Here is a 26,719-nt window from a genome sequence, read left to right on the forward strand (position 1 = left end):
GAGGCAAACAGAAGGTAAGTGATTTGTCCTGGGTTACACAGCTAGCAAGAGTCTTAGGTTGGATTTGAACTCAGGTCTTCTTGATCCTGTATCATCTGCATCATCTAGCTGTTTCTTGGTGGCTAGATGGCTTTTGGAAGCTGTGACCTGATATCTCTTGCCATCTCCCCTCCTGGGTAGCCTGTGATATCCCTGGGCAGTATCAAAGCCAGAAAAAAAGGGCTTTGCTTGACCGTCTAACCCTCTGTCTCTTCTACAAACTCCTAAAGAAAGGAACAATGTGAATGGAGTTACCTCCAAGGCCATCTATGATTCTAAAAAAAGGATGAAGAAAGTGGAAGAAGCATTGTCAGTATAGGTCAGGGGGTCTTAACTTTTCCTGTGTTAAATTCCCCTTGGGCAGTCCAGTGAAGCCTGTGGACCCATGCTCAGAATAATATTTGTGGCCAGCCTTCATTCATAATGGAAGGAAATACTAAAATTCAATTAGAGCTTAGTGAAAGTCAAGATGTAATTATTTTTTTCCTATCTAAGTTCACGTACTCCCCCTTCCCCAATTCCCCTACTATACAGTATGCTAGAGTTGTTTTCAAGGCTGATGGAAACAGAACATGCCCACTAAGCCCAGACTCTCTGCCCATATACCCCAACCTCTCTTCCTTGCCTCCCACCCCATACCTTCTCCCTGGATTTCATGGGAGACGGCTCAAAGGGAGAGGTCATTTCTAAGAAGACTATTCCGAGACCTCTTGGGTCTGGTTTAAGCCCCTGGGCTTGCTATTTAATCCCTTCCTCCTGGCTTTGAGGTCTAGCTGGCTCCTCTAAGCCTGCCTCATTCTTCCCTATCTGCTTTCCTTCTGGACATGTCCCTGTTTTTCTTTTACTACTCCCTTCTGTCCATAAACCCTAGAGCCTCCTTGCTTCTGTCATCTCCTCCCCCCTCCCCCAAACTCCCTTCCTTTCCTTTTTCTAAGAAACCCTGATGCAGACTTGTGGAATGTGTCCGCTGCCCTTTTGACACAGGGACTGATGCCACCCTTGGGGCCATGGGGAGGGCAGAGCCAAGAGACACGACTCACATGTATTCTCTTGGCCTGGCCCATATTTGTAATGTTGCGTAGTCCTGGAAGTCTAGAAAAGGATTCAATCCAACTACTTCTCATTCCTTCATTCTCTACATCAGCACCCATAATAACCTCCCACTGACTTTTTGCTTACTGACCATACCCTCATACTATCGACAAATAGCCACAATTTGAAAAAAACACACGAAAAGAAAGTTTTCTCTTTTCTTCCACCCTGCACACCTATTCTGTCCCTGAGCATCTTGTCCAGGCCCCCAAGTTGGGTTTCATTTCAGGTGGGGACAGAGGAGAATTTCTCAACAACCTTGGCCCGATCTGTTCTCAGACACCAATAAAGTCTGCCCAAGCTGGCCTAACTCCCTGGCTTAGATCTGCCGCCCCTTCTCCCCTTTCCTTCTCCTCATCTCTGGCTCCAAGGAAGGAATGCTGCTTGTTACATAATTGGATGTTCCCAGCACAGAAGCTGACATAGGAGGTCATGCGCGCACGTGTGCAAAGCCTCCCTTTTACTTAACAATACCTTTTTCGGGCATCGAACTTTCCTTCTTCTGCTCTAGCCCCCACTCCCTCTACACCATCAACAATCAAGGGAGATTTATAGAGCTTGGCTCAGCTCAGAGCCATTCCAACCTCAGTCTGGAAGGAGGGGTCATGGGGTTGAGTTTACTCTGCCTTTTATTTTTCCCCTTGTAGAACAGGGAAAGAAGTTACTATTTGGCAGCGGTCTCTGGTGCCCAAGGCAGCTGTGTGCGTATGGATCTTTCAAGTAGAATGGGTCAGAGAAAGTGAAAGGAGCTGGGCACAATAGAAATAAGTCTATTTTTTGGGGGAGGGGGCAGCATTAACAAGGCCTGATGAAAAGCAGCAAAGTCCAGGGCTTTATCCTAAGGAAGAAAAATGGGCATCAGAGCAGGCAGGGGCAGTGTCACCCCAGAGACCCAAATCACAATGTTCTAGATAGGGAGAGGAGGGTGTGGTGGCAGCAAGCTTTGGTGCTGGTTAGTTCTGCATAACACCAGCTGACCCAGACCCTTAACATTTAGAACCCCAAAGGAATGACTATGAATTTGATTACCCTGCAAAAGAAAACAGGACAGAGGGCCCCAGTCCTAGGGTGGAGAGGACCACAGTGCCTCTGGTGTGCTATGCAGCTGTCTTGGGGAACACAGAGTCTCAGTGAGTTCAACATTGAACAGAGCTGGGAGGACCTGATGTGACAGCTCTTGGGAGGGGCTGGGGGCCTGCAAGAGCAGGGGTGGGGTAATGGAGTGGTAGTGGTGGCTAAGGCTTCAGAGAGAGCTCGGATTTCCAGATGGTTTTCTTACCTCTTAAAGCTTGGTTGGGAGAAAGTCAGCTAGTGTTGCATCTACTTTTTTTTTTTTGATATGAAAGGCACAAACCTTACAAGAGTTTATAATGTAGGCTAATCTTGCAAGGAAAGAAGGGGAAGGGGTGTGTGAGTGTGTGTGTGTGTGTGTGTGTGTGTGTGTGTGTGTGTGTCCGTCCCCGGAAATGCTTCCCAATACACACTATCAGGGTTATAAATGCCTTAAGTATTGGAATATGGGATGAAGGAAGGTCCAAGTCTGGATAGAAGAAATGCATCTTATGAGGAAGACAGGATAGCTTCTAAAAATCCAACAAAGCCCAACGCTTTCAGGCCACTAGAGACTTTCTCTTCCAAGAGATCTGCCCCTTCTAAGATGATGCAGCCCTACTTGGAAGCTTCACAGAGTGTGGCTCCCTTGTCTTCATCTCCATCTCTGTGTCAGGCCTCTCATCTCTAAGACCCATCTGAAACATTACCCAGATCTTGACTGTTTTTCTTCTCATTCCCCACACAAAGTGCTCTTCTCTTTATCTGGAATTGGCTTAAACCCTTCAGAGTTTATGGCTTACCGAGACCTCAGAAGAAACCTCAGAATTACACATTTGCTAGGAATTTCGGGTTGCCTCGTCCAGCTCTTAACTTGCCTGAGAATCCCCTCCATGGCATCTCTGACTGAGGGAGCCAATTTGAAGGCTTCACATAAGAGGGGGTGGGGAGTCAGGGAGGATCTCACCATCTCCTGAGGCAACCTATTCCATTTTTGGAGAGTTCTAATTGGTACGAGGTTTTTCCTTTCATCAAACCTAAATCGGTCTCTCTTGAAACTTCCACCCATTCAGCATTATCCCTTTCCATGTGACAGCCCTTAAAATACATGAAGAAAGCTATCATGATCTACCCTTCTCCCCTAGTTTACTCTTCTTCAGGACAAACATCCCTAATTCCATTGAATAATTCTCATATGAGAAGCAGTGTGGAATGAATGCTAGACTTGAAGTCAGGAATGCCTGTAATCAGATCTAAGCTTCATCTCTGACTAAACTGTGTGACCAGCCTCGGTTTCCCTTTCTGTCAACTCTTATTTATGGAATGACCTCATGGGGTTGGTATGGCTTGACGTTCAAATGAGATAATGTCTATAAATCATTCTAAACTAAGACACGTTAGTTATTATTGCATATGGCATGATCTTGAGGCCCTTTACCAGCCTGGCTCCCTCTCTGTAGGTGCTTGGCTCTAACTTATCAATATCTTTCCCAAAATATAACTACCAGAACTGAGCACAATACTCCAAATGGAGTCTGATGATTAGGGAAGAATTCAGAAGGACCATAATCTCTCAGTGCACCCTAAAATCTTGGTCTTTCTTACAATGATACGGTAAAGGGAGTTTTAGGTAAATCATGGAGATTATCCTTTCTGTACTGGTTTATCGTTCCCCTCTGAATTCCCCCTCAACCTTCCACGTGTTTCTAAAGATGATAGATTCAGAGCTGGAAGGTCGTCTTAGCCAACTGCTTCATTTTTCAGATGTGGAAACTGAGGCCCACAGAGATCACGACTTGCCCAAGGTCAGCTACATTGGCAGGGCTGGGACTTGAACCAACATCCTCTGACTCTAAACCCAGTGTTCTTTCCACTGTACCATCCCTTGTCTTCCTCTTGCTATGCTTTGAAATGTGTTCTCCTTGTCATGGCCCAGAAAGCAGAAGAGGAGACTGCTTCCCAATAAACTATCATTGACTAGCTACAATGCCCCTTTGAAGCTTTTGAATCTCCCACCTGTTACTAACATTACGGAAGAATCAACAGAGAGAAATCCAAAATAGATACAAGGCGTAGAAATAGTAAGTCAAAGGGTTGGTGAAACTCTCAAATGAGTGGATGGAGTACATTATATCTCTACTCTTGAGCAGAAGACACAGGTGAGCAACGGTAAAAGTTTAGAGAAGAGAGAATTACCTGGCATGTGCTTTGAATTCTGCAAAGACATTGCTGTTTGCTTTTTCTGCTTTCCATGTAATACTTCCATGTAATACTAAGGTCCTAGAGAAGACGCAGTGATTCAAAAGAGAAATTTTTCCCACTATCTGCTGATAGCTAATGCATAGCTACATACTAGTGTTCTATCCTGCTGTTTTATCATGCAAGGCATGGAAGTGATCCTAGAATTCCAAAGGTTATGTTGGTAATGGGCAGGATCTCACAGGTCCCACCAAGCTAGAAAGGCCTTCAATAGATGGACAATAAGCCTAATTAAGAGATAAACAGCTTAGGTAGGATCATCCTCAGAAGGTTGGCCATTGGGTTGGCCATTATTTTTGGTCAGAGCAATTCATGAAAACTGTCTACTAAGACATGGAGGAGGCTGCAATTTTTATCAGTTGTGGGAATACCCACACTGATGAAATTATCATTCCTTTGAAGTCCTGGAGAACTAAAAAGAGGCATGTGGCTAACATTTGACCAAGGGAATAGAAAGGACTGGCAGATGTGATTACTGAATCAGTATCAACGGTCTCTGAAAGATCATGGAAAAGACAAGCATCAAAGCAACACGGAAGGGCAAATGTCCCAATTTTCAAAGAAAAGGAGAGAATAGAAGGGGTGGGGAACCTGCGACCTTGAGGCCACATGTGGCCCTCTAGGTCCTCAAGTGTGGCCCTTTGACAGAATCCAGATGTCAAGGCTTCACTTGAGCACCTAGAGGGCCACATGTGGCCTCAAGGCCACAGGTTCCCCACGCCTGGCATATTCTCTGCAAACTATACTCTGGTGTGCTGGGCTTTTAGTCCTGGAAAATTGTAGAATTTATTACCAAAAGAATGGTTAGTAAGCACGTTGAAAGGGAAGAGATAATCACACAGGGCCAAGATGGTCTTATTATGAATAGGTCATGCTAGACTAACCTCATTGGTTTATGTTTGTTGTTGGGGCTACTAGATTGGTGGATGAGGGAGATGATATAGATAGACTACAGATATTTAGATTTTAGCAAAGCATTTAACTGTCATCTCTTGGACGAGAGATGTGAGGTATGCGATAGCACAGTAACTAGATAGTTTTGGACCTGATTGAATGAGTGGGTCTAAAGAGTAATCGCAAATAGCTCAATGTCGATCAGGAGGGAGGTCTTTAGTAGAGGCCTCCAGGGATCTGTTCTTGGCCCCATTCTTAGCATTTTTACCGATCATTTGATCAAAGGTATAGATGCTTGAGACCATACTGCATTAGAATCAGCTAATACAAATAGGGATGTTTAGCATGGAAAAATGAGAAAACACAGAGGGAACATGATAATTGCTTTCAAGGATTTGACAGTCTGACATGTAGAAGAGAGATTATATTTCTTTTCCTTGGTCCTAGACAACAGAATTATGATTGGACATTGCAGAGAAAAGCTTGTTTTATTCCATAAGTTAAAAATAAAATAAATTTTAGAAAAAGGGTAGTGAGATGGCACAGTGGATAGCAAGTACAGCTTATTAGTCTGATTTCATATCCAGCCCCAGACACTAGCAGTATAACCTTGAACAAGTCACATACCCTCTATCTGCCTCAGTTTCTTTATCTTAAGGGGATAATAATAGTGTCCAACTCCCAGGGTTGTTACAAGGATCAAATGAGATAATATATACAGAACAGTTTGTCGGCATCAAAACGGGGACTAGCGGTCTGACAGCCAGACCAGAGCTATCTACCAACCACCTGACGCCATCTGACTTCAATGTCAAACACATGTTGTTAAATGAAGTCAGGATTTGGCCCCTTCTTACTCTGGGATCAGAACAGACTGCTGCTTCTGCTCAGTCTACACCAAACCATCTCTTAAGAAGACAGAGATCAGAACAAGAGAAGATGAGGCCAAACCACAGAATCACAGAATGAGAAACCACATGTGTATCTCAGGTTGAGTGAATGTCTTTCCCCAGACCACACTCCTCAGCTTCCTTTAGTTCAGCACGGCATGAGTTGGTTCTCTGGCTCTTCAGAAGGCAGACTGCTAGAAACATTCTTACTCTCTATAAGCTTTCCTTATCTTTATGAGCAGCTCTTGGCATAGTTCTGAGAGGCTGGAGGGGTGCTGGGTATGGGAAGCTGTGGTCACAAAGTCCCAAGTTGCGAATCCAAGTGCCCTTTCATTCATTACTAGTCTCAGCATGTCCTTCCTCGTTGCTAAGTGTACACACACACACCCGGAGGAGAGTTCTGTGAAATCCACAACCCTGAGCCTTTACCTTTATGAATGCCTTTGCTGAGTGAAAGGTTTCCTAGTCACACAGGCAGGAAAAGGGTACAGGGTATGGGGGTGGAATGAGAAGAAGAACATACTGCCACATAGGAGAAATGTCAATGATTCAGTAGGGGAAATGACCAAGGAGGGGTTGGTGACAAGCATATTTCAGCAGAAGGAGAATGCTACTCCTAAGGGCTACAAAGCACAAAGCAAAGGCAATCATATGGGATTCTGAAAGTGCCAGAGAGCTGACCAAATCCCACATCAAAGTTTTTGATTTAAGCTATTGGAAATTTTTTCCCCCAGTGGGAACATGCTTCCTTTTAAAAATATGGGCTATTAACAGGAAAAGATTTGATTTACAGAAATTTTAAAAAAAAATTTCTATGGAAAAAAATTATAATTTTTCTGGAGGACAGCTCTTTTTTAAAGTAAGACATTGGTGAGGTGCTTAAAGATCAATATATTTTGATTCTATTATCTGTATGCAACATTTCAATACATTTAGTTTTATTGGGAAAAATGATTAGGTTTATTATTAGGAATATGTTTATCTTGACATAATTGTCCATTTTAGATTATGTCTTTATTCTTTTTTGTTCAGCACCTGAAACAGTACCATGGAGAACTGGGTGATGAATCTCTTACTACTATTATTTTATTATTATTTATATGAATGATTGTGATAAAGATGATGGATAGTCATCTTTCTATAGCATTTTATACATCCCTCTATTTGAGCCTCATAAAAACCTTATGCTCTAGTTAGGGCCGTATAATACACTATTATTCTCCTTTGCTAGAAGAAGCAACTGGCTCCCTGGGGATAAGGAACTTGCCCAAGATCACCCAGCTGATAAGTACCTCAGCCAGGAATGGGACTCAGGCATCCTGATACCAACTCCAGCACTCTTTCCATGAGTTTTTCATGGCAGTCATTATCCTTAGGTAGGCTCTGCCACGATGCCAGGGGCTACTGATCTCTCCTGGACACAATGGTTCCTAGACTGTACTTAACCTTCCACAGCCCAGAGTTCAGCCAAGGATCTCCAGAGTTAACCTCTATCTCTAGTAGAGTTAACTTTGGGCTTAGTGGGACCCTTAAGAGGTCCCACCAGGGTCTCTTAAAGGTCAGGAAGAAGCCAATGGTCTTACCTCTGTATCAGGGTCCCAAAGAGAAGATGAAGGGCTTTCTGCATGTTCTCGGTACATAGCCATCTCCATTGTTCCATCATCAGCAAGAGGAGGAGGTCCAGGGCTGTGTCAGCCAACACCGTCTCTGACTCTGGAGACATGAAAGGGCTAGGAGTAACTTACAGAAAGGGCCTTATGCTCGGAGAGTTCACTAAGCAAAATAGAACCATGGATCTCCTCCATTTTCAAATCAGCCCCTCCATATTTATAGAATTCCTCTAATTCAAAGTAAGATGGCAAATACTGAGTGACCACTACGTGCAAGACAGAATGTATATTTATGCTTTATATACTCCACATCATTTTGTAAATAGAGGTGGTTAGGTAGTGCAGTGGATCTGGAGCACTGGACTTGGAATAAGGAAGACCAGAGTTCAAATTCTACCTTAGACACTTATTAGCTTCGTGATCCTAGACAAGTTACTTAACTTTTATCTGCCTCAGTTTCCTTCTCTATCAAAATAGAGACAATAATAATGCCTCCTTCCTGGGGTTTTCATGAGGATAAATGCTATAAGGTATTTTGTGCTCTCTGTCTCTCTCTGTCCCTGTCTCTGTCTCTCTGTCACTCCTTCTCTCTCTCTCTGTCTGTGTGTCTCTCTCTCCACATACACACATACATGTATGGTCACAAAACTTGGACACAACTGAAATGACTCAACAACCTCACCTTCATACGTAAAGATATCTGTGGGTTCCATATTTACTTTTTTTTTTGAGGCAATCAAGGTTGAGTAACTTGCCCAGAGTCACAAAGCTACTAAGTAGCTAAGACTAGATTTGAACTCAAATCCTTCTGACTCCAGGGCCAGTGCTCTATCCATTGACTCAGTTTTAAAATGTAATCTTATCTATGTTTTATTGTATTTTAATTTATTTTGTTATGTAGTTCTCAATTATAATATATAGTGCTATAAATCATATATATATATATAGCTTTTTGTATATTTAATAATAGGCAATAATATATTATATATTACACGTGATAGGATGCATCTAAAGCTGGAAGGGGCTTCAGAGGCCATTCAGTCCACACCCCTCATTTTACAGAAAAAAAAAACAACTGGAGGTTTAAGCCACTTGTATAAGTTCACAGTTAGTAGGTGGCAGAGACAGGATTTGAATCCAGGCCTCTGACTCTAGTGCTCTTTCCACTAGAGTCCATGGCACCTTTGGAGGAAGACCCAACTGGAGAGACCTGCTTTGAAAATATAATAGCAGAGAAACCACCGGTTCGTAGATCTACAGGCTTGGGATTCAGGATTTCAAGGTACCCTCTATCATTTGGAAGGGCTCATTCTGATACCTTCTTTTTCTCCCCTTTCCCTAGAGTTTCCTGGCCTATGGATGATTCTGCTATTGGTTGGACATAACTAGAACTAGAACCATAGAGTTTTAGATCTGGAAAAGATTACAAGATCATAGATCTATAGTTGGAAGGCACCCTAGAGGTTATCTAGGTCAGGGGTGGCAAACTCAGATAGAAACGGTGGACAGTATCCCATACATGGGCAGCTGAGTGGTCCAGTGGATAGAGTGCCAGGCCTGGAATCAGGAAGACCTGAGTTTAAGTCCGGCCCCATATGCTGAATAGGTGTGTGACCTTGGGCAAATCACTTAACCCTGTTTGCCTCAGTTTCCTCATCTGTAAAATGAGGTGGAGAAGGAAATGGCAAACCACTCCAGTATCTTTGCCAGGAAAACACCAAATGGGGTCATGAAAACTACTAAAACAACTAAATGACTCCATAAATAAAGATATTGGTGGGCTGCATATTTATTGTTTCAAAATGTATTGTTATCTATGTTCTATTGCATTTTTATTTATTTTGTTATATAATTTTCAAATACATTTTAATCCAGTCCGTTTGGGCACTCGGGTGTTTGTAGGTGGGCTGTGTATTTGATAGCTCTGATCCGGGTCAATGTCCTCACTTCACAAATGAGGAATTTGGAGCCCAGAAAGGTGCAGTGATTCTCAGGTCACAAAGGTAGGCAGTAGCAGAGCTGGGATTAGTTTTTTCCTGTACCACTCCCATCTAGTATTTCTTCCACTGTTCAGTAGAACTTAGACCTGGATATACCTGCCCCAACCTGCCCAGGTCTAGACTTCTTGGTTTTAGGCTGGATTCCAAGGAAGGGTGGGGACTAATTAGATAACTGGCATCTAGTCATTTGTAAGACATTAAGTTCCAAGATAGGCAGTGGCTTTCTGAGCCTCATTCATCTTTCGCAGCGTAATTCAATGTAGGCAGCTTTTAAAGCTGATGTCTGGAGCTGCCACCTTGTGGCCCAAACTGCTTACTGCTTCTAGGAGTCAAAAGCGGAAAGGGAGAAGGTACCTTATAAAGAAAAATAGGACTCTTACTCCCCTCTTCCCCTAGATTTTTGACTCTATCAAGGCATAGATGGGGTGGCAGGAAATGAGCATTTATACAGCACCTACTGTGTGCCAGGCACTGTGCTAAGTGCTTTCTTTACAAATAGCTCAGCTGATGTTCCCAATGACAGGCTCACACACAACATACTAACATAAGGGACTAATGGCCCACGTTTACATGCTAGTATTTGTGGGAGGAATTCATTACTATATCCCCTATCAGGTTGAGAGTCTCTTCTCTTACTACAACATTTCATCTCCTTGCTGTCACTGTTACCCAGTGAGGTAAGAATGTGCAGAAGTTACAAACCATTTCCCAGACCACAAAACTGAAGCCTCAAAATTTAGTCCCAATGAGTCAGTGGTAGAAACACCACCAGGTCTCTTCTGCCCCGCCCTGCCCCTTTCTAATCTCAGAAGATTATGCTACTGTTACTGTTTCCAGTTAAGAGTAGCACACCCTCTTTGAAGATACTAGGGAGAGAATAAAGTTCATGTGATAAGCTCAGAAATGCCCTGTCTCAGAGGATCTCAGGACCCAAGATTACTTTTTTCTGCCACAGTGGTATTCATACTCAGGTCTCCTGGTGGTATGGACATGCTGTGAGTTTCCATGGTTTTGCTGTGGCTGTTTAGCCGTGTCTGACTCTTCATGACCCTACTTGGGGTTTTCTCGGCAAAGATCCTGGAGTGGTTTGCCATTTTCTTCTCCAGCTCATTTTACAAATGAGGAAACTGAGGCAAAGAGGGTTCAGTGAAGTTGTCCAGGGTTATATAGCATTCTATCCATAGAGCCACCTAGCTGCTTCTGTATTTTGTGTATGTGTGTATGTGTGTGTGTGTGTGTATGTATGTGTATAAAAACTAAAGAAATACAGAAAACACTTAACTATCTCCAAAAGAATTATAGGATTAGAGGGAGTAAGGATATCTGTGAATGCCCAATAAAATTTTAGTTTTTTCTCGTTTGTTTTGGTCTGGGCTTATGATTTTATCCATGTAGAGGACCCCTAGGAAAGACCTTCCACTGTTGGACATTAAGAACTCATTGAAACTTCTAGTCTCAGAGGGTTTCGGGGTAGGAGGTAAGAAGAGGGGCCTGAGAAGTTAACCTGACCACACAGCTAGCATGTATCAGAGGCAAAGTCACAGGATTCTGCCTCTAAAATTGGGAGAGACTGTCAAGGTCATGGAGGCTAACCCTTTCATTTTAAGGTGAGGAACTTTAGTCTTAGAGAGGCTGGGTAAGTAGCCCGATGTCACACGGATGGAAAGCCAGGATGAAAGATTCTCCTACTCCAGATCCACAGCTCTTTCCCCTGGCACCATGAGGCATCATACCTTCTGGGTAAATGTCAGTACTTCCTTCACCCCAAGGAGAATGTGAGATTTGGGGACTGTACCATCTTTTGTCCTGATATCGCTAGTGCCTAGCACAGTGTAGCAGATATAATATTAAATAATATTTTTGTAATGTTTTAAGGTTTGCAAAGTACTTCGCATACATTGTCTCATTTGAGCCTCATAACTACCCTTTCAGGTAGGTGCTGGCATTATCCCCATTTATGAGGAAACCTAGGCTAAGAGAAGTTAAATGACTTGGCCAAGGTCACACAATTAGTAAGTGAGGCACGATTTCAACTCAGGTCTAGTCCAAAATGTTGTCCACTATACCTGAGGTGTCAAACTTGTGGCCCAAGCTGAACCAGAGTACGGTGTAAAGGGGAAATGCTTAACAAAATACATTAAACTGCCATACATATAGATAATGTTAATTTGTGGTTTTCTAAGTCAATACATGGCCTGCAAGGATCCATTTCTATTTCAGTTTGATACCAATGCCCCACCCCACCTGGCTGCCTCAGTGGCTAAAACTCTTATAAGACATAACCTAAGATTTTCACAGGTGGCTCTGTAAACCTCTGCACCTGCTAAAACCCATGCCTGGGTTTTAGAAATCTGTTTTTCCTACCAACTTTTTCCAGGGCTCATAGTATCACCAAGATTTAAAGCTGTTCTTGTACCAGGCAGGACTCTTGGTGTGAAGTTGGCATGCATGAATGAGCCTGGGTCATTTTGTACAAGGGAAATTGAGTTCTGATGAACCCATTCTGCCTTAGGAAGTTGAAGCATTCAAGTGGTCCAAAAAGGGAAGGTGGAGCAGATGTCCCTTCCACTCTCAGTCTGTGATGCTAGTCCGGTGGGTACCTCTCCTCTGAGCTTCAGACACTCTGGAGAAGCCTTGAGACCACCAAGTCCAACTCTAGTGACCCACAGATGAGACAGGATTTTGACTCCTACTTCTCTCTGAGGCAGGGGCATGGTGACTTACCGTGGTCACTGTTGCTCTCATCTGGAGGTGAAGCAGCATTATCCGAGGGGCTCTTGCTGCAGTCATCTGTACATTCTTTGGGCATCTGCTCAGAATCCTTTTCCAAGGCTTCTTCTGCCTGTTCCATTAACCTGCTCTGCTTTTCAATGAATGACTCCATTCCAGAGATTGACAGGATGTCCGACTCCTGGAGAAATTAATTGGCATGGATGAGTGGAGAAAATCATAGCAGCAAGAGAAGGCCCAGAGATCAAATGCAGCTATATCAATCCCTCCCTTGGTGTTTACTTACACTGGAAGTCATCGTGTGTCCTGATAACATTCTACCCTCATCCTGAAGAAGAAAACTTCTATTTTCTAGTTAACTTGCAACTGAAATGGTATGTCTCAATTAATACTCACTATACACTTAGGCCGCAGGTATTTTATCTTAGGGTAGTCGGTTGCTTCCTAGGATTTATTTCCCTCCTTCTTTCTTTCTTTTTTTCTATCATAAACCTATGCCTCTTATAAAAGTCGACCAACCAAGTTGGAATAACAGAAGGAAAAGAAACACTCTAAATGCTCAGAACAACAACTTTTATCAAGACAATAGTTTCTGATGTTAGATATGCTCAGCTTCAGAGACTCAGTCCCAATATGGCTTTTAGGAATTTCCCAATCACTTATAATACCATACATAATACCAAACATAATGGTTATTGACCCTTGAAGCTCCCTAGGAGTTCTGTTCTTACCACATTACTTTCCCGGAGGCAATATAAGACCTTCTCATGTGATTCAGCCACATTTAATACAGGAGCAATTTTGCTAGATGGGAACCTTAGCCTAGACCTGTGAGAAGAAGGAACACAGAACAGGGCATGATATGGATCTTAGTCCCTAACAATCATATGATTTGTTCATAGATCTCAACACAGCAAAACTTCAGCACTTCCCTACTGGTCCCATCACAGCTAGGCACTACATGCTAAGATTCTGAAAAGGTTTTGCACTCTGGGAGATAAATGGAGCATTTGAACTGAGCTGTGGTTTTCCCCATGCCTTTGAATTTGACAGCGGTATTTGACATTGGACAGGTGACACAGGATAAAGATGTGAAAACAACTGTCCCATTTCTGAAACTGTGTTATCCTTGATTCAGAGATTCTGCCCCAAAATCACCAGGGAGGGAGCTGGTATTCTGATACTATGCAACGTGGAATACTCATTGGTCCAGGCATCACCAGGGATCCATAAAATATAAGCGTAGGTAATAACAAGGCAAGAACATTGATCCCTTTATGGTGACAAAGGTATATGTTGAATGAATGACTGAATACATTGAGGTTATTAAAGATAGCATGCCTATAGAGAACCCTTGCATGGTCCCTGAAGCAAACAAGAGTCCTGGGAAGGGGAAGTTCCTGTGTTTCTGCTGATGCTGACTTCAAATACTTTTAGGGAAATGCCTTGGGCTGGCAAGAAGAATTGTTCTCAGTCTGAAACCCAATGATTAAAATAGGCTCTGCAGACTTTTATTTTGGCCTTCTAATGAAGCCTTGATTACTAATATATAGCCCTCTTGAGATTTGCAGTTGTTCAACAGTGTCTGACTCTTTGTGACCCCATTTGAGGTTTTCTTGGCAAAGATACTGAAATAGTTTGTCATTTCCTTTCCCAGCTCATTTTACAGATGAGGAAACTGAGGCAAACAGGGTTAAATTTCTTGCCTGGGGTCACACAACTAGTAGATATCTGAGGCCAAACTTGAACTCAGATCTTTCTGACTCCAGGCCTGGCACTCCATTGTGTCACCTAGCTGCCCAAAGATTTGCCAAAAAGATAGCAAATAAACATAGGTTTTTAGTTAAGGCTTTATTTTTTAGAGCAAGGAAATCATCTCACTCTCCTAGGAAAATGCAACAGGGGAAAATCTCTAGATTCTAGAATTTTCATTCTTGCCAAGAATCCCAAACTACCATAGGTTTCTGTGGCTGCCCACCCACCACCTTTTGAGGTCCCAACGGGTGGCCGCTGACATCGCTTAAGAGTTTCAGGATGAACTTTACAGAGATTGGTGTGTGATTCTTCCTCCCGTCTTGGCCTCGAGGATGAGGGAGGTTCTCTGAGTCAGGATCAAGGGGGTAGCCCAACTGCAAGGCTAGTATCCTAAGACAGAGTTCCAAGGAACCAAGAGATGTCTTACTTGGCCTTCTTGCCCTCTGTCTGAGGCTTGCCCTCTGTCTCTGCTTCACTCAGATCTTCTGTAGGGCTCTGGGGTTCTGAGCGAGGAAATGCAGTCTTTAAGGTATCTACTATGGCACTCACTACCATCTGTATAGGATGAAGGAGCTGAAGTTAGTATCATCATCATTCATGCACATTCTTAGAACTCCTAGTCTCCTCGAAAACTCAGCTATAACAGTATCTCCTACCCAAAGCCTTTCCTAATCTTCCCAGGGGTTAGTTCTGCAAAATAATACCTTGTCTCTGTTTTGTATATGGAGGCAACTTGGTGGTGCAGTAGATGGACAGCTGGGCCTGAAATCAGGAAGACCTCATTTGAAATGTGACTTAGCTGCGTGCCTCAGTTTCCTCGATTGTAAAATGGAGATAATAAAAGTATCTACCTCCCAGGGTTACTGTGAGGATCAAAAGACACATATGTAAAGTATTTACCTAGCACAGTGCCTGGTACTTAGAGTTACTTAATAATTCCTTATTCTCTTTCCTTCCTATATATTGTTACTTTCCCTTTATCACAGAGGTTCTTAACCTTCTCTGGGTCATGGACCCCTTTGGCGGTCTAGTGAAGCCTATAGACTTCAGAATAATATTTTTTTTAAAAATCACCATTGAAGGAAATATTAAATTTCAGTTAGATCAGGTGGTTCTTAACCTAGGTCCAGGAACTTTTTTTTTTTTTGAGATAGCTGCAGTTCAATTTCTTTAGTGATACTATGTATTTTATCTTACACATTTAAAAGCATTATTTTGAGAAGGAATCCCATAGGTATCACCAGACTGCCAAAGAAATCTGTGATAAAGAAACGATTAAATATTAGGGGTTAGTGAAAATTAAGATGTGATTTTTTCCTCCCTCCAAGTTCATAGACCCCTTAGAGATTAATCTCTGCTCTATAAACCCCTTAAGGACAGAGACTGCTCCATCTTTGTCTTTGTATACCCAGGTCTAAGAAAATGCTAGCCACAAAAAGGTCGTTAATTCGTGGCTGCTGATTGACCAGCTGATACATAGAGAGAAGCATTTGAAGGTGCAGTCTTCATGCAATCCATGACGCATAAAACTTAACACAAATAGGGACAGAGGATCTATGTTAGAGCTTCTGAAAAGTCAACAGTGGGCAAGGCATGAAGACCGAGGAGAATGACCTCCCAGAAAAGCTTTCTGTATGTGTGTATGTGTGTGTGTGTGTGTGTGTGTGTGTGTGTATGTACATACGTATACATTCATGCATGCATATACACATAATACATACATACATGCATATATATGTATATACACACATGTTATGATTTATATATAAATTGATGTATATATCATATACATAAACTTATATGTATATGATTTATATATAAATTTATAAATATGATTTATATATCTAAAGTGATGTATAACAGTTTATATAATATATTAATATATAATGATATATTAACACCTCAATTATTACCCTTACCAATAATGATATATATCAATTATTATTTTTATTATTAATGATATTTTGTTATTGTTCAGCTGTTTCAGTGGTGTTTGACTTTTTGTGACACCATTTGGGGTTTTCTGAGTGGTTTGCTATTTCCATCTCCAGCTTATTTTTCAGATGAGGAAACTGAGGCAAACAGGGTTAAGTGACCTGCCCAGAGTCACACATCTAGTAAGTGTCTGAGGCCAAATTTGAACTCAGGAAGATGAGTCTTTTTGACTCCAGGGCCTGGCTCTATCTGCTATACCAGCTAGCTGTTACATTAGTGATATGTATATAGATATAAATATATATGTATAAGTTATTACTCTTATTACTAATGAGAAAGCTTTCTTTGGGGGCTGCCCTCCCCAGCTTTTATTCCCTATCACTTGCCCACTGACATATATATATATATATATATATATATATATATATATATATATATATATATATATGTGTGTGTATATATATATATACACACACACATATACATACACATATCTATATATCTCTACATACACACACACACATATACAGGTTACTTTAAAGTTTACAAAGTACCTAACTCACATTACCTTGTTTGACCTTTGAAACTACTGTGTAATATAAGCATTGCAGGTGCCAAAGCTCTCATTTTATAGATGAACAGAGATTCCAAGAGATGAATGGATTTGTCCATCTATGATCACATGGCAGGTGTTTGAGGCAAGATTTGAATGTAGGTATTCCTGACTGGAAGTCCAGCCTCCCACCCACTAGGTTTTTATTTCTTTTTTTCTTTCATTTTTTTTTAATGAAAAAAAAGTTTTTTGACAATACCTTACTGAGTTTAGAATGGTAAGACCACTATGTCAGTGAAAGCGTCTGAAAAGAGGAAATGATTCAGGAATATGGGAAATAGTCCAGATGAGAGAGGTTTCTAAATACTTCTAAATACTCTTAAAGTGAAACACAATCACAATTTGCACAATCAGGTCTTCCTGGTTGGAAAGCCACATTCATATCATTTCTATGAAACAGTTTGCTTTTTCCTATAGCACAATAATGATTAAAATTCCTTTGGCCACAAGGAAGGCCTCTGGAATGGGATAGCATGGCTCTCTGTATAAGGCAAAACCTGAATATAGGGTCACGGGATCATGGATCCAGATCGAAGGAGCTTAGAAGTCTTCTTGCTCAATCGCTCCCCCCCCCCCTACAGATGAGAAAAACTGAGGCAAAGGAAGATAAAGTGACTTGCTCCAAGGTCACATAGGTGTCAAAGACAGGATTTGATCCCCATAGGCTTTCCTTGTACCACCGTGAATGTAGCACCCCATTCTAACTCATATTGTCTACATAAATGGACAAGAGTTATGGTCCCCATGCTTGGTTCGATGAACAGCGTGCTAGTTTTGAAATCAGAAGAAGCTCTTGTTTCTATCATGGCTCTCCCATTTACCACCTGTTGTGACCCTGGATGAGCTGCCTAACCTATGTGATCTTCGTTTTCTTTACCTCTAGAATGAGGGGATTAGACAACATGAGTGGTGTCAAACTCACATAGAAATGGGAGCCAGGAAACCATATATAAAGATCCTTGTGAGCCACATATTGACTTAGAAAACCTCATATTAATATTCATATTATTAATATTATTAATCATAATAATATCAATTAATATTTTGTTGTTGTTCAGTTGTGTCCAACTATTTGTGACCCCATTTGAAATTTTTTTGACAAAGATATTGGGGTGGTTTGCCATTTCCTTCTCTAGCTCATTTTACAGATAAGGAAACTAAGGCAAACAGGGTTAAAAGACTTGCTCAGGATCACATGACTAGTAAATACCTGAAGCCAAATTTGAACTCAGGAAGATGAGCCTTCCTGACTCCAGGCCTGGTGCTCCATCCACTGCACTACGTAGCTGCCCCTATATTATCTATGTTTTATTGCATTTTTATTCATTTCATTAGATATTTCCCAATTACATTTTAATCTGGTTTGGGCAACATTCAGGAATGATGTGGGCCACATGTTGGATACCTCTGGAATAGCTGACCCTGAGATCTCTTCTATGTCAAAATCTAGAATGCTGAGATCCTTTGAAGAATGGTGACTCATTCACAAAACAACGCAGGTGATGATATAACCAAACTCAAAGGATCATAGTTCTAGACCTAGAAGAAGAACGGCTATCATGATCAACACCCTCATTTTACAAATGAGGAAACTGAGGCACAGAGCTGTTAAGTGACTTGCCCAGAGTCACACCAGTAAGTGTATGAGGAAGGATTTGAATCTAGGTCTTCCTCATTTCAAGCCCAGTACTCCACTCCACCAAAGCAGTGAGGACCCAGGTCCCCACTGTTCTCTTGACCACTGGCTCTCCAGGCTCTATATTGACAGACTGAGACTGAGAACATTCACCCCATTGGTACCTTGTCTATTCTTGAGACCATGAAAGGTTTCTTGACAAAGGCAATTCGAGCATCTGTGTTGAGAGCCAGGAACTCTTGTACTTCTTCACTGTTGGCAATCTCAGGGATGGCACATAGTTGCTGCAAAAGCAAGAGGAGACAGGGGTTAGACTTCTCCTCTCATTATTGCTAATCTTGGGAGAACAGCTGTGATTTGCTTGCTTTCTCCACTAACTTAGGGTTAGCGGAATAAGGTTACCAACCTTTAGGAATGACTCCAGAAGACTCTTGCGGGCTTCTACCCTGTCACTGTCCATGTTTCCAAATGGAAGATCGGGGAAGAGCTTCTTGGGACCCTTCACATCTAAGAAAACAATAATAATTTGTGTCATATATTTATTAAAGCGAATATTTATTAAGAGCTCCCTTTGTTCATAAATGTTATATATATATATATGTATATATGTGTATATATATATATGTGTATATATATGTATATATATATGTGTATATATATGTATATGTATATATATATTGCCACAATCTCAGAAGAAAAAAGAGTATTTCTCCCCTGGGACTTTTACACACATAGTAGAGAAGAATAAGGAAATTTGGATACAGTATTGAGCATAGCTCCGGTATTTATGGGTGAAGACAATCATACATAACTGAAATTTAGAGACAAATCTAAAACTCATTTAAGCACTATTTTAGCCTTGTTCCTCAGAGATTAGGGACTGATTTCATCGGTAAAAGGAACTCCGAGGGGATAGAACTTCCTCTGTCAATGTGGATCTGCTACTTAGAACAGAGATTCTTTACCTTTTTGAAGGCCTGTGAAGCCTATGGACCCCTTCTCAGAATAATGTTTTTAAATGCATAAAGTAAAATACATAGAATTAAAAGAAAACCAATTATACTAACAAGGTTAAAATAATTTTTTTAAAAAAATCGCAGGACCTAGGTTAAGAACCCTTGTCTCAGAAAGTTGTACAGAGCACTCAAAAGTTCAGTGTTCTGACCAGGGTCAGACAAGGTAAGATTAGAGGCTGGCCTCAAACTCTGGTCTCCCTAACTTCAAGGCTGGCTCTCTACCCACTATACCATCCTGCCTATGAGGTGGAATCTTCGTTACCTACCACTTCTTTAGCTGCACTTGGGCTTTGGGCTCTGGGTCACAGAAACAGCCAGTTTATTTTCACTACTCCCTCTTACCCTCCATCTAGTAGCAATATAACAGCTGAAAGGGAGGTTGAGGAAAAAGAGACTAATAACTAATCCAGAATCCTGGATTTAGAGGCAGAAAGGACCTTGGAGATCATCCAGTCTGACCCTTTCTTTTTGCAGATGAGGAAATTCACCCCAGGAAGAAGTGACTTGCCCAGGGTCATATAGGTTATGAGTAAGGGTCAGAGTCAGGATTCCAGCTTCTTACCACAAATCCAGCATTCTTTCCACAGGGCCATGGGGCTAATGGAGTGCTTTTCTGTTTGCTCAGTGCTTTAGAGATATTATCTCAGTTGAGCCTTGGTACAGTCCTCTAAGACAGGTATTGCATTTATAGACAAGGAAGCTTGGACAAACTAAGTGATTTGCCCATGGCCAGAGAAAGCTAACAAAGTGTCCAAAGAAACTGATGATACCTGGATAATATACTGACTAGATACTCAGCCCCCAAATTAGTAAAAGTTGGGGTAGTCTTCTCCTCATGCTGCCCCCCCCCACCACCCCAGCTCTACTTAACTTTCTGAGCTTGGGTATAAATTTGAAAGTTCTTAAATTTCTTGTGTGGTTTGTCCTTTGTTTTCAAAGAAGACCATGACATCAGGAAGTAAACTTAGTGGGACCTCTGGATGAGAAAATTAGCGAATGAGAACTCAGTCAAGAGTAAAAGTTATTCCTTTTTTTCTGGGGAAAATTCCAAATCTCCTGAAGCCCACTCAGGGACTCTGGGAAATGGAATGTGAACATCCTTGGCAATGCAACCCACAGGTCCTAGCAATTAGTTATGGGGTGTTTTCTGTCTCCAGGTCATCACGGTGGATATGGCAGAGATTATACAGGAAATATGAGGGTGGGAAATATGGAAGGGGGTTGGGGCTCCTGACTTTTGATGAACTTCCGTAGGTCTGGCTTCTCCTCCAGTCTGGTCTGCAGATTCAGGAACTCCCTGTAGCGACGGTTCACTGTATGGTAGGCCACCTGCTGAAGGCCGCTGCTGTTTTCACTGTCAAGGGCTGTTTCATACTGTTGAAATGAGTGACTTGAATTAGTGAAATGTGTGGAAAATATTATACTATTTTATATCATTTTTGTAATTTCAATAAGACTCAGGGCCTGAACTACTTAACCAGAAGAAAAGCCTGATCCTAACAGTATCTTTGCTCTCTGAGTAAGCTCAGAGATATCTCTATCTTATGTCAACAAATCCAGATAGAGCATTCCTTGCTCTGTCCATGGCCATTAAGGGTGAAAACCTTGACCCCAGACACTATCTTGAATTATGTGACTTTTCCTTATCTTAATATTTTATGGGCATATACTATGTTGTGGAATGTTAATGGCAAATTAAACACAGAGATCCTAGGTTGTAATTCCAATTGATACTTTGTCAACTATCTAATTTGTTGTATTTACAACTCCATTCCATTAAGGAAAATCCTCTTAAAGTGTCATGGTTAAACATACACGGGGGTCATAAAAAATGAGGTAATACAGGCTTGCTAGCTCTGCTAAAATAATGTATATAAGTTTTCTCATTGCTTTGTTCAGGCAGCCAGAGCTTATGCTCTGACTCCTTGTACGTACAAGTAAGCTAGCTCCGCTATGCTTTAAGGGAAAATAATAAACAACATGGATTTTTCTATCACCTAGCTCTGTTGTTTCCTTCAACCAAATTTTCAGGTTTAACAAATGAGTATTCCTAAACAGCTACTCCATGTGGTTTTGGCCTTATCAGTTACTGAGTTCTTGGACACACGGTACTGGAATTGTGGGTGGGGTGGCAAAAGGTTGATTTGCTCTGTCCATGGTCTTTAATTAAATTAAATTTAACAAGCATTAGTAAGGACCTACTATGTGCAAAGCACTGGGAAAAGGGAAAAGGACTGGATCTGTGATTTTCTTAGTAGAGAGAATTCCCAGATAAAGGACATTTCCTCCACCAATACAGGTCAGCATCTTTTCTGAATGGTGCCTAGAATACAGAGAGATCAAGTGATTTGCTAAGACTTGAACCCATCTCTTCACGGCTCCAGGTGAGCTCCTGATTCACTGGACACTGGGGATGCAGAGGCAAAAACAAAAGTTTTGGCCTCCAAAGAGCTTACATTCCACTGGGAGAGACAACACGTGTGGAGATAAGGGAATACAAAGTAATAGCTGGGAAAAATCAGGGAAGGCCTTGTGTGGGAGGTAGCTTAGGTATTGAGCTTTGAAGGGCACTAGGGTTTCTAGAAATAGGGGTAGAACATTACAGACATGGATATTTCCCATAGAAGTAAACTGAGGTGGAGGATGGAGCACTGTGTGCAGAGAACAGCAAGTTGGCCACTTTGGCCATAATATAGAGTGCATGAGTAAGAGTACAAACTGTCTGAAAAGATAGTCTAGAGCCAGGTTGTGGGGATCTTTAAGTGGCAGGAAGTTTGTATTTTATCTTAAAAACAACAGGGAGCCATTGAAGCTTTCTGAGAAGGGAGTAACATAGCTTGACCCGTATTTTTAGATTATTTTGGCAGCTTTGTGAAGGCTGGATTGGAGAAGGTTGAACCTGGAAATGAGGAGATCAGTTAGGAGGCAATTTCAGCAGTTTAAACAGGCGAAAATGGAAAAAAAAATGAACTAGACTGGTAGTTTTGAGAGGGGGGAAAAGATTGAGAGATATGGAGATAGAATCAATGAAACTTGGCAAGTGATTTAACATGGGATTGAGGGAGAGTACAGGGTCAGAAGGGACCCTGTGACTGGACAATGAGTTCTGTTTTAGTATCTAAACTTTGAACTGCCTGTGGGACATCTAGGTGGATACATCCAACATGCAGTTGGTGATGCCTTTCTAGTCTTCCTCTCTTTTCAGTTTTCTTATACCTTCCTCTCCACTTCCTACTCTAAGATGCAGAGACATTGGCCTCAAACAACTCCATCTCCTAATGGGAGGCATTTTCAATGGCTGTCCTTTATGATTGAAATGCTCTCTCTCCTTACCTTTGCCTCCTGGCTAGGAAGCCAGGATTGAGCTCAAAGATTTAGGTCAAATCCTGCTTTCTACAGGGAGCCTCCCCGCCTCCTCTGCACCTTCTTTTTAAATTATTTGATTGTTATCTTCCAGATTAGAATGTAAACTTCTTGAGGGCAGAGACTGTGTTTTTGCCTTTCTTTATATTCCTAGCCCTTAGCACAAAACAATTTATGACAGGTTTTGTCATAAATTAAGGGCTTGATAAGTGCTTGTTGAGGATGAAGGACTGCTCAGGAGAGAGGTGAGAGCTGGATGTGTAGCTCTGGGAGTCAATTACATAGACATGGTATTTCAACCCAAGGGAGCAGAAGTATCACCATGTAATTACTGCATTGGGTTGCAGACTATACTTGTAGCAGGTACACACATTCCCTAAGTCAAGATAATTTGTATTTAGACACAGCACAAATGTATTGAATTCATGCCCAGTTTTCCAATTCATAATATATAGTGTGACCAAAATGAGAAGCATTTCATCTGTGCAAAATTATAATTATCTCTTCCTCTTCAAAGTGTGGAGTGGTTTTTAGAGCAGAGTGTAACGCTGTTTTGTAATTATAGTCAATCCTTGATTATCTATACTAACAGAATGGGGAAGATATAATTCTAAAAGAATAGCTAAATTTTTAAAAATTTTGCTTTACAATGTATTATATGAATTTGGTGGGGGTGGCAGATGTGCCTTCTTAATTCTATTTTTTTAGATTAATATGAAAATCTGCCAGAGTAATGAGAAGTGTGTCAGACACTTGCCCTGGACTAAAAGTCGACTTCAAACCATTTATCTATTGGGTTGAATATGAATAATTGAATGTTAACCAGATTGTCTTTGGAATTTACCATGCAAGAATATTAACTTTTCCCTACTATTCCTCAAAGTTCATGGTGAATAAGCCACAGCCACAACCCACGACCCCATTACCTTCACTGTGTAGAGAGTGTAGGGGTGGAAACTAGTTCCGCTATGTTCCCGAGCTGTGATGGTTCCAGTGATCCGTAGGTTTTGAATGACAACCGGGCCATCAGGGCTGCTGAGGGGTTCAAAGCTGAAGGTGGCTGAGCTTAGGGGACCTGTTGGGGAGGAAGAGAGCAACACCTGGGGCAGGCTGGGGTCCAGGGGACTAACACCATTGGTTAGATCCTTCTCTAGGCATGAAGGCCGAGGAAGACAGGTTCTCTCTGGCCCTTCCAGCAAAGTTTTTAGGGAGGTGATGTCTTCTTGTTCCTCTTCTTTCTCTGCTGAGTTGATCTGGATTTCTGGGCAGGGCTTGAGCATGGAGGCCAACAAGCCTGTGTCTGCCTCTGGACCTTCCTCAGTTTCTGTACTTTCAGGTCCTTCTACTTCCTCTGGCTCCAGAGCCTCTGTGCCACCCTCCAGGGCTGTTAGGGCATCCTGAAGCCTGTCAGTGAGGAAGTCACTGGGAGTCATGAGCATGATAGAATCTGCATCTTTGCCCAGGTCAGAAAGAGGTGAGTCCAGTTCTGAGTCCTCACACAAGAACAGGGGGCCTCGGGTATCTGGCTGCAGAAAGTGGGATGCACTATTTCCTGACTTTTTACCCTCTGACTCCATACTCAGGTCCCCTTCTAGAGCCTCTCGGCCTTCTTCCACCTCTGGGGAATGTACTCCTGGCCCATCTGGTCCACTATAGTTTGGGAGTGTCAAAGCTCCTGCTGGAGAAGGACTTCTCACCTCAGGCAGCTTTTCCACTGGAATAGTAAGTGGCAAAGACCTGGGCACCACGGGCTGGATGGGTTGCTTTGCTGGGCAGGCTAACTCAGCCTCTTCAGTTGTGCCCACTTTAGCCTTAGAAAAGATGCCAACTAGTACCAGGTGGATCCAATCTGGATCTGACATCTTGCTAATCAGTGGTAGAAGCACATTGCATGTGATGAGCTCCACCACCACATAGCGCCCTGTCCTGGTCTGCAGATGGGGCTTGGGTGTCAGCCCCTGGAGCATCAGATCCACAATGCCCCGGGCGTAGTTCACTTCTGCATTGGGGCTCTGAACAGCAGGGTGGGAGGCAGTGGCTTGACAGTATGCTTCCCAAAGTTGAGATGGCTCAGCTTGGACACCTAGCCTCCCTGTGGCCTCCTTTGCCTTCATGTAGCTCTGCAGGTGGCAGCCACAGAGTGTCAGAACCCTTTGGGTTAGAGCTTGCCTGTCCACCATTCTCATCCTTCTCCTGAGCTCCTGGGCCATCCCTATCATTGCCGCCCTCACCTCCTCCTCAAAGGCGGGCTCATTGCTTACTGTGCAGTACCATGAAGACACAAAGTCCCGGATAATCTTCTGAATGGTGTGGTCGATTTCTTGGTCCAACTGGCTCTCAGCCTCAGGGCTGGCAGGGCAGCTTGACAGTGTGATGAAGCGCTCTAAATGCAGTCGGCCAGTGACCCCCATCATAGCCTGTGAGCCCACCCAGCCCCCCAGAGTCACCAGCAATACCGAGAGGAGACACAGCAGCCACACGTTGACCAGTAGGTGGACCATCAGCAGCCATCCCAGCATAGCTCCCATGGCCATCAGCTTCCGGTTCCCCAACAGGTAATTCAGGCTTGACCCAGCCTGGGTCCCACGGGAAGGGTGCATCTTCTCTGTTTTTATTGTTTAATGGACACAGCCGCCCTTTCTTCCTCTGTCTGCTTCCCTGAAGCTACCAGGTTGTCCTAGGGGCTCATAAGTCCTGGAGATGTTACCACAGGTAGCAGTTAGGGCTTTAAGAAGGAAAGTGAATTCAGCATCTTAATTGGGGGAAGGTTCTGAACTAGGGAGGGAGGCAGAGGAACTAAGCTCTCACAGCCTTAAGTGGGTCCAGATCGATGCAAAGGGCCAGGGGGCTGGCCTTTGATTTCTCCTCCTTTGCTGAAATCATTACTCAAGAAACCTCCTAAAGGGGATCCCCAGAGCAGTGAGACTCCATCAGGGAAAGCCTCTGCCCTATTCATTTCCAGGAAGACTTACCAATCAGGGGAGCTAGAAAGCAGGGCGATGACCCAACCATCTCCCAGATCCAAATCCCCACTGGCTCACCCCTGATCAGGATGGGCTCAGGCATCGGCAAGGGGAAAGACAGGGGATGACCAGGAGATAGAGCGCTAGCTCAGTGGTCAGGGCCCTTTTCCCTGGGGTCTCTCCCAGAAACATCTCACGCAGTCAGCTCCCAAGGCAGCTCACTCTCGGCTTCCTGGACAACATCAGCTGTGGCGGCGAGAGGTGCAGGCTGGGAGAGGAAGGTACGCCAGCAGACAGCAGAGAGCGGAGCAGAGCAGAGCAGAGAGGCCTCTCCTCTTTCCAGTGCCATCTAGTGTTAAAGCTGCAGCCTCAGCAGCAGCAGCATTGACCTCGGCTTCTCCAGCCCGCCCCTGGACACGCCCCATGCCTGCCCAGAAGCGGGAGCTCGGGGAGGGAGCTGAAAAGCCTCAGGCCCTGGGGGAAAACCTCTCAGCCCACCTGAGCTCATCTGAGTCTCTCCAAAAGCAGGGGTCTGCTTTGTCTTAGCCACAGAGGTGAGGGGATCACAGACCACAGAATTTTCAGGCTGGAGGAGAACTTAGAAACTGTCTCCTCAAACTTGCTCATTTTGACAGTTTCAAACAATGAGGGCTGGAAAGAGGAAGTTATTTACCAAAGCACTTTGCTTTCATCCGTCCTTCACAGGAACTTCCCTGAAACAGAAGGAACTGTTCCATACTTTGCCTTCGAATTCCCAGAGCCCGGTCCAGTAATGGCATTAAAGTCTAGGCCCTTGACAAATGCTTGTGATCGCTTAATTTATTCAACCAACATTTTTAAAGTGCCCACTATTTACAGTAATAATAGTCAATAT

General features: G+C 42.8%; 1 protein-coding gene across 1 annotated transcript in view; it reads right to left on the reverse strand.

Moving 5' to 3' along the window:
* The window catches only part of SNX19 (sorting nexin 19), a 66,823-nt gene extending 40,722 nt beyond the window's left edge, over positions 1-26,101 (reverse strand). The window contains exons 1-8 of the mRNA XM_036743480.1: positions 23,809-26,101; positions 20,755-20,893; positions 18,910-19,010; positions 18,668-18,787; positions 14,747-14,874; positions 13,296-13,392; positions 12,559-12,745; positions 7,808-7,937 (exon numbers count right to left, since the gene is read on the reverse strand). Of these exons, the coding sequence (XP_036599375.1) occupies positions 7,808-7,937; positions 12,559-12,745; positions 13,296-13,392; positions 14,747-14,874; positions 18,668-18,787; positions 18,910-19,010; positions 20,755-20,893; positions 23,809-25,482 (2,576 nt within the window). The 5' untranslated portion in view covers positions 25,483-26,101. The remainder of the gene's footprint in view (positions 1-7,807; positions 7,938-12,558; positions 12,746-13,295; positions 13,393-14,746; positions 14,875-18,667; positions 18,788-18,909; positions 19,011-20,754; positions 20,894-23,808) is intronic.
* Positions 26,102-26,719: the final 618 nt, after the last annotated feature.

This window comes from Trichosurus vulpecula, chromosome 2 (assembly GCF_011100635.1).
Source record: "Trichosurus vulpecula isolate mTriVul1 chromosome 2, mTriVul1.pri, whole genome shotgun sequence".
NCBI classification, from domain to species: Eukaryota; Metazoa; Chordata; class Mammalia; order Diprotodontia; family Phalangeridae; genus Trichosurus; species Trichosurus vulpecula.